The sequence below is a fragment of the Erinaceus europaeus genome, chromosome 2 (assembly GCF_950295315.1).
Source record: "Erinaceus europaeus chromosome 2, mEriEur2.1, whole genome shotgun sequence".
In the NCBI taxonomy this organism is placed as follows: Eukaryota; Metazoa; Chordata; class Mammalia; order Eulipotyphla; family Erinaceidae; genus Erinaceus; species Erinaceus europaeus.
The window spans coordinates 58,756,309-58,765,430 of record NC_080163.1 but is presented as its reverse complement, the minus strand read 5'-3'; the positions used below and the strand labels follow the sequence as shown (position 1 = coordinate 58,765,430).

Sequence of the window (9,122 nt, the reverse complement as noted above, 5' to 3'; positions counted from 1 at the left end):
TGAGAGCAGTGGTGAAGGATTTCAAGGGGGTGGAGCTGGTGGCAAGTCATTAGCTTTGTATTTGTCTTCATCTCAGAAAGAATACTATGAATATGTATGAAGGCTAGGGAAGGGAGTGGAGTTTGGAGAGCTGTTTGGAAATTTCAGTATCATAGTCTTTGGACCATGAAGGTGCTGATTATAGCCACAAAGAGTATATCTCATTGCATTGGTAGTCAAGTGAACAGAACTTGCTAAGAGATTGGAAATGAATGGTGAGATTCACACTGAGTTGGTAAGGTAGTAATCAGCCCTAGAGAAACTGAGACTTGGGGACCAGATCATGACTTTGGAGCCTCAGGCACGAGAGTCTGTTTGCATAACCATTATGCTATCTACCCCCTTCAGATGATAACTTTATTTGTTGACATGATTAATGCCAGGTGCTTTTTAGACATCCAGTGAAGGTTGTAAGATGGGGTATGGTAGTGAAGTGCTTAGAGGAAATAACTGCTTGACCTATAAATATGTTTAACTAGGAGCCAGGCAGTGGTACAACTGTTTAAGCACTCACATTACTGTGCACAAGGACCCAAGTTCAAGCACCTGGTCCCCACCTGCAGGGGAAAAGCTTCACAAGTGGTGAAGCAGGGCTGAAGGTGTCTCTCTGTCTCTTTACCTCTTTACATTCTTCCCTCTTGATTTCTCCCTGTTTCTAATCATAAATAAAAATATAATTTAAATCAGGCTAAGGCAAAAATTACCAAAGTTGTGGGCCCCTTGGAACATACCTAAAATAGACTTCCTAACTTCTTCCTACACAAAGACCTTTAGTTCCATCTGCTCTATGTTTACCTTTAGGCTCCTGATTAGTAAACAATTTGTATTGCTTTATATATTACCACTTTGTAGCCCCCAAGTTGCAGAACTACTGCAACATCATTCTTACTTCCCTGGACAGATGACCTCACTGATGTGTCCTGAAACCTCACCTCCCCAGAACACTATCATACTAGGGAATGATAGAAACAGGCTGGGGGTATGTATCTACTGGCCGATGTCCATGTTCATCAGAGAAGCAATTAAAGAAGCTAAACCTTCCACCTTCTGTACCCCATAAAGAATGTTGGTCTAAGTAGGGTGCCAAAGTAAAAATCTCTGGGTGGAGGGTGAAGGTGGATGCTCAGCTTCACTACGTGGGGGGGGGGGGGGTCTGGGGGATGGGAAAGGACACAGTTTTTGGTGGTGGGAATGGTGTTTATGTACACTCCTATTAACTTGTAGTCATATAAATCACTATTGAATTAAATGAGAGGGGAAAAATTGATTGAATGTCTCAAAGTTTTTAATGCACAGACCATAGGCTGAGTCTTTGAAATGTTGACTATCCTAAAAACTTAGACCATGAGAACAGAAGCAACTAGTGGTGTTACTTTATAAAATACAGATATATATATAATCAAAGGACAAATTATGGTGAGGTCTTGTATGATACAGCAAATCCTAACAATGGGATTTTCAAAGTCAACCAAATTGCCAAATAATCTCATTATAGCAATAACTAGCAATAAATTCTTAAACCCTAAGACAGCAGGAACTGCCGGGCTAGTGTAGGGGTGCCTCTTCTCAGGTGCGTACTCTCTGGGTTGGACAGAACATGACCGGAGCCAGCCTGGGCTGCTACTCACTCAGTGACTCGATAGAGATGACCCAGGAACAGAGCTTGTAGTGGTGAGGTGATTCGATTCTTTATTGATCAGAAAGCCAAGGCTTTTAAGAGTCAGACCCAGAAGAGGCAAGTTGGAAATGGAAATGGCCTGACATAGTTTGGAAACTGGTGGAGAAATGCAAAAGGGGCTGGGAAAGGTAGGAACTTCCTTAGCAACTGTTGCAAGAGTTTTGTCTGGTAGGATTAATAATACCCTGTGGGCAGGGAGGGTCTTGAGGGTAGAAAGAAGATAGATCAAAGGAATAGAATGGGTGGGGATCTTTCAGGCAAAACAGTGATTATGTAGGTGATAAGGGTGCAGGCTGTAGTATCAGGAATGCAGGGTGCTTTGTGAGGCAGGGAGTCTGATAAGATGAGGCAAATCTTGGGGAGTCATGTCCCTCCTTGCTCTATGTCTCAGTAGAGAGAGAGAGACTGAGAGGATGGACGTGGACCTCAGATCAAGCCCTGCCAAGCTCAAACACATCCTCACAATTTCCCTACAAGGAACCTCCCACTTCCTCTATAAAGCCCAAATTTCCCCCAGTCCTGAGAACTCTAGGGTGGGGCTCACTTTCCTGCATGCTTCTTTCAAGTCATACCAAATGATACTGCATCTGTTGATCCCAATCTATTCAATGCAATGAGTACTACCTCAGCATGCTTCACTTTGGAATGTGTCCAGAGACGTCAGGTGTGGAATGTCAACCCTTCAGCTTCATTACTCAGGTGAGACCTTTCCTTTCACAGGATTCTCTCATTCCATCTCAGCTTGTTCACTTCCTAACAAAGCCCCAAAACCTAGATATAGACCAGGTCCCATGAGATAGGGCAGATGTATACATGTATCTATAAATTAGGGCAAAATATATACATTAAAGCAAAGGTGCACAATAGTTTTCAGTGAGTCAATAAATGAAGCAAGCAGGTAGAAAACCCTAAAAAGACATCATAAAGTACTAATGAAATAGTTTCTACTTAGACCTAGATACCCTCCTTACCTACTTCCTATGATACTTCCCTCAGTCACTCCAAATCTAACCTTATCAAAGTAAAGACTATAAAAGCTGAATAAAGGCAAGAGACTGATACGCTTTTATGATGCCTCTTTAGTCACTATCAGGCCACCCCTTCAGCTGGGGCCATAGTCAGGGAGTCCTGGGATTCCCACAAAGATATGATGAGCCTAGACCTCGAATAGATCCCTCTCTCCATTATTACTGGTCATCTCCATCAGAAACAATATAATGGACCCCTTTGGGGTCCCCTATAAGACCTTTCCCTCAATGTGGATCAACAATGGTGGGGAATGTTCCATCCTCTGAAGGAGATTGGATAACATACTCTAGCTACCTCCTAAGGAATATGGTTTCTGAAATTGGTGCAACTTGGAATGTTCCTCTCATGATCACAGAATGTGAGTTTGGACCTACAGGGATATAGAGGTTACATAGGCTCCTATACTGAATATGGGCCCCAGATTAAATTGACGGGGTTTACAATCAACAATATTTAAACACTTTTCCCATATTAGGAGCTACTCTCTTCCCTGATCCAGCTTTCTAGCCCTTTTTCCAGCCATGACATCATCTCCTCAGACAACCATTTGGGTCCACCTGCACATCAGAGGTCAGGCTCAGGAAAAAAACTAATAAAGTCATGGGCCCTTTGGAATATGCCCAAAATAAACCCACTAGCTATTTCCAAAACAGAGACCTTCAAATCTTCATTTGCAGTATTCCGTCCTTTAGGTTCATGATTAGTCAACAGTTTGTTTGGCTTTATATCTTAACTCTTTTTCAGCCACCAGGTTCCAGATGCTCCATGATGCCAGCCAATGTGGGAAGACCAATTGGTGGTCTTCCTTGGGAAGACCACCAATGTGTCCTAGAGCCCTGCTTCTCCAGAACCCTTCCCACTAGGGAAAGAGAGAGACAGGCTGGGAGTATGGATAGACCTGTCAATTCCCATGTTAATAGGGGAAGCAATTACAGAATCCAGACCTTCCATCTTCTGCATCCCGTAATGACCTTGGCTCCATAGTCCCAGAGGTACATAGAACAGGAAAGCTATCAGGGAAGGTGATAGGATATGGAGTTTTGGTGGTGGGAATTGTACCCCTTTTATCCTATGGTTTTGTCAGTGTTTCCATTTTATAAATTAAAAAAAAACTATATAAAAAAAGCATTTTGGTCTATACCACCAGAGGTACAAACAATAGGGAAGATTCCAGTGGAAGGGATGGGATATAGAAATCTGGTGGTAGGAATTTTATGGATTGTACCTCTCTTATCCTATAATCTTGTTAGCCATTATTAAATCACTAATAATAAAAGAAAAAAAACAAAAAAATATGGTTAACAAATTTTTGGTGTCAGGTAGAACTTGAAGCCAGGACCTTGAGTTACAGTGACTAACCAGTTTGTAAACTGAGAACAAAATTAGCACTAGGTTTTATGGCATTCATAGTTTATTTATTTACTTTTTGTTAATTGTTACTTTTTTTATTGTCATCAGGGCTATCATTAGGGCTTGGTGCTGGTACTATGAAATCCTAACAGCCATTTTTTTCCTTTTTTATATTTATATTTCATTTGATATAACAGAGAGAAATTGAGAGAGGAGGGAGAAGTAAAGAGGCAGAAAGACAGACACCTACAGACCTGCTTCACTACTTGTGAAGCTTTGCCTCTGCAAATGCTGAGTGGGGCCTTGAACCTGAGTCCTTGAGCCTAGTAATGTATTGTTCATCTAGGTGTACCACTGCCCAGTTCTGGCAGGCATCATTTAATGAGGAGTAGAATAGATGTAAGAAAACCAGAAGTGGGACATTATTAACATGGCAAGAAAGATTTTAAAGGAGGATCTAATAGATATACCAACACTTGTGGGACTATGTAAAAAAAAAAACTTTGTATTTATCTATTCATTCAACACATTCTTATTGATGGCCTCCACGTACAGGGCACCTTCTTAGAAAGTGAGACTAGATATCCTCCTCACTTACTTCCTATTACACTTCCTTCAGTCACTCCAAAGCTAACCTTATCAAAGTAAGGACTGCAAAAGCTGAATAAGGACAAGAGACTGGCATACTTTAACAATGACCCTTTAGTCACTATCAGGCCACCCCATCAGCTGAGGCCCTAGTTGGGGAGTCCTGAGATTCCCAAACAGACAAGATGAGCCTAGACCCTGAACAAATCCCTCTCATTGTTACTAGTCATTTCTATCAGGAACAACACAGTAGACCCCTCTGTGGGCCCCCATAGGACCTTGCCATCAACTTGAATCAACAACAGTAGAGAATGTTCCATCTTCCGAAGGTAGGCTGGACAATATACTCTATCTTCCATCTGAAGAAGATAGGTCCTGATATTGTGGCAGCTTGGAACCTTCTTACTCATGACCACAGAATGTGAGCTCAGATCTACAGGGATACAGAGGCCACATAGGCTCCTAACCTGAGTATGGGCCCCAGATCAGATCAAATAGATGGGGTTTATAATAAACAATATTTATATACCTTTCCCATATTTGGAAGCTACTCTCTTTCCTGATCCAGCTTTCTGGTCCTTTTTCCAGCCATGACATCATCTCCCCAGACAATAACTTGGGTCCACCTGCATATCAGATGTCAGGCTCAGAACAAACAAACAAACACAATAAAACACTAGTATATTCATGGGCCCTTAGAAATATAAGTAAAATAGGCCTACTAACTATTTACAAAACGGAGACCCCCAAATCTTCGTCTGCATTATTCTATCTTTTAGGCTCATGATTAGCCAACAATTTGTTTGGCTTTATATGCTAACTCTTCTTTCAGCCACCAGGTTCCAGATGCTATCATTATGTCAACTGGACTTTCCTGGGCAGATGACCCCACCAATGTGTCCTGGAGCCCTGCTTCCCCAGAGACCCACCCCACTAGGGAAAGAGAGAGTCAGGGAGTATGGATGCCTATGTTCAGTGGGGAAGCAATTACAGAATACAGACCTTCCACCTTCTGCACCCCTAGTGTTCCTTAGGTCCATACTCCCAGAGGGTTAAAGAATAGGAAAGCTATCAGGGGAAGGGATGGGATACGAAGTTTTGGTGATGGGAATTATGTGGAGTTGTACCCCTCTTATCCTATGGTTTTTGTTAGTGTTTCCTTTTTATAAATAAAATGATAAAAAACAAAAAATAAATAATTATATATTTTTAATAAAAGAAAGTGATACTACACTTTCCTTAATGACAGACTCTAATGCTAAGGGGAAATATTAATTTAATTATGCAAATAAAATTAGGTAAAGATCATAGGATGACTTGGTCATACCATTTTGGACTCGGAGGTCCGTTCAGGCATCTCTGATATGGTCACATTTGAATTGTTCCTAAATGAAGTGATGAAGACTACTCTTAGGAATTTATTTATTTATTTATTTATTTATTTATTTTTGCTTCTAGAGTTATTGCTGGGGCTCGGTGCCTATATTACAAATCCACTGCTCTTGGAGGCCATTTTTGTTGTTGTTATTATTATTATTACTGCCTTGTTGTTGGATAGGACAGAGAGAAATCAAGAGAGGAGGGTAGGAAAGAGAGAGAAGGAGAGAAAGACAGACACCTGCAGACCTGCTTCACCGCTTGTGAAGTGACCCCCCCCCACTCCCACTCCTGCAGGTGGGAAGCCAGTGGCTTGAACAGAGTTCCTTATGCTGGTCCTTTTGCTTCGTGCCATGTGCTCTTAACCCACTGCACTACCGCCTGACCCTAGGGATCATTAAAAAAAATTATCTTTATGTGACAAGACAGAAAGAAATTGAGAGCAGAGGGGGAGATAGACAGGGAGAGAGAAAGAGAGACATCTGGAACACTGCTTCACTGTTTGTGAAACCTCCTGCAGATGAAACTGGGAGCTTGAACTCAGATCTTTATGCGTGATAGCATGTATATGCGTGATAGCATGTATGCTCAATCAGGTGTGCCACTCCACAACCTCCCACTTCCCCCTCTAACCATGCAACATTTCTAAAGTTCTTAGATGAAATAAAGGAGGGAGACATGAAAATAATGTGTGTAAAAGCACCTAGTATCAGAATTTATTTGTTTATTGTAGTTTATTTTACAATGGTAATGTACAATGTCTTATTTTACAGTAGTGTTCACTAGCAGATCTACTTAGGAAATACTTGCTAGCTTAATTACATGCTGTCAAACTGGATTTGTGAATGTATGACCCTTCTGATTGTCTATCTTATCTTTTTGTTTTTGTCATCACAGGGACTTCATTCACTGCACTCACTTGACATTTTGAGAAAGAGAGAGAGGGGGGGAGGCTAATGCAGGCTGGGGCTTGGTGAGCTCAAACCTGATTCTCAAGCATGAACAAGCAGACATGTTTTCAGGTGAGGTATCTTTCTGGCCCTGGCATCAGAATTCTTTATTGAAGGACTGGCCTTGAGATAGATTTCTTCTTAGTAATTCTGAGGAACCATGAGGAACCAATTTGACTGGAGAAGGGAGGTTAAGAAGAAATTAGGGGAATAACCAGGAATAAAGGTCTCTGTAGGTTCTTCAGAGAGCAGGGAATTCCTTATATATGTCTTGGCATGATGGTCACAGGTGACTGACGCTTTGAAGAAAGGATGACTGGAGAAGCCAGACTGGAGCTTATTGAGAAACAGAGAGATGGTGTAGAAGAATGAATAGTAAGGGTCTTATTAACTCCATGAAGATAAATTTGATGACTGGTAGGAAAAGAGGAGCAGCTCCTTCCACTTCTCTGCATGTGAATTTGGGAACCCAGACTTTTCTTCTTAGAAAAGAATCTGGATTTTGAGAGTGATAGGCTCAGCTCAGATTTGTACTTGTGTCCTGAGTCTATGCAGTTCCCCCCCCCCCAAACCAAGAAATAAAAAACAAAACAAACAAAAACCACCACTGCTTAGCTCTGGTTTATGGTGGCGCAGAAAACTGAACCTGGGATTTTGGAGCCTCAACCATGAGAGTCTCTTTGCAAAACCATTATGCTGTCTCCCCAGCCCATTCTATGAAGTCCTACTGACTCTACACTTCCCTATAACCTTCTTCATTGCTCCAGTCACTTCCTTGTTTCTGAGGCTGTAGATGACAGGGTTCAGCATGGGTGTGAGGACTGTGTAGAAGACAGATACTACATCATCCTGACCAGGAGAGTGGTAGGATGCAGGTAACATGTAAGTGTAGACAAGGGGTCCATAGAAGAGGTTGACTACTGTCAGGTGAGAGGAGCAGGTGGCCAGGGCCTTCCGACGTCCCTCCACTGAGCGCATCCGGAGCACAGCCATCAGGATAAGGGCATAGGAAGTGGTGATGAAGGCAATGGGCACTAGAAGGACCACCACACCAGTCACAAAGAGCACCTGCTCATAGGCTGTTGTGTCCTCACAGGCTAGCATCAACAGTGAGGGCACCTCACAAAAGAAATGTGCAATTTTTCTTGAGCCACAGTAGGGGAACTGTAGTGTCATCACAGTCTGGACAGAGGCATTGAGGGACCCTCCCAGCCAGGAGGCAACTACCATGAGCAGGCACGTCTGGCAATTCATGAGAATCGGATATCGTAGAGGGTTGCAGATTGCCACATAGCGGTCATAGGCCATGAGGGCCAGCAGGAGGCACTCTGCTGCTCCCAGAAACATAAAGAAAAACATCTGTGCCCCGCAGCCTCCAAATGAGATGCTGGTCCAGCCAAAAAGGGAGCCCACTATCATTTTAGGGACAGTGACTGAAGTGAAGAAGATGTCCAGGAAGGACAGCTGACTGAGGAGGAAGTACATGGGTGTGTGGAGTCTGGCATCAGCCCAGATCAGGAGGACCATGGCAGCATTGCCAGTCATGGCAAGTATGTAGACCACTACCACCATGCTGAAGAGGAACAAGTGCATCCCACTCTGGTTAAAAAGGCTGGTGAGAACAAAGCCAGTAGTGGAGGAGTAGTTCCAGTGTCCTCCTCTGCCTGCCTCCTGCTTGGGATCACTGTGGGGAGGAAAATATACTAGTTTATCAAAGATTCAGAAGCATTTACTCTGAGACAGAGTGAAGGTGATAGATATGAGAGAAAAGGAAAAAGAAAAAGAAAAGAAAAGGGACAACTGGGGAGGCCAAGAAGGTTTTAGAAGTTTGACATTATTTAACAATTATTTAACAACAACTATAAAAGACAGCATGCTAGGAGTAGGTGGGTGGCACATCTGGTTAATCGGACATAATACTAAGCACAAGGACCTGAGAAAGGTTCTGGGTTAGAGCTCCTAGCTCCTTACCTGCAAGAGGGATGTTTCATGAGTGGTGAAACAAGTCCACAAGTGTCTGTCTTTTTTTTTCTCTATCTCCCCTCCCCCTCTCAATTTCTCTCTGTCTGATACAATAAAACAAACAAAAAAAATGCTTCTGGGAGCAATGG

The 9,122-nt window shown here is 42.6% G+C and overlaps 1 protein-coding gene across 1 annotated transcript; it reads right to left on the bottom strand.

Annotated features, from left to right (window-relative positions):
- Positions 1–7,725: 7,725 nt before the first annotated feature.
- On the bottom strand, positions 7,726–8,658 carry LOC103107668 (olfactory receptor 2T27-like). The gene has a single exon (XM_007516475.2). It carries the CDS (start codon positions 8,602–8,604, stop codon positions 7,726–7,728), a length of 879 nt encoding a protein of 292 aa, XP_007516537.2. The 5' UTR covers positions 8,605–8,658.
- Positions 8,659–9,122: the final 464 nt, after the last annotated feature.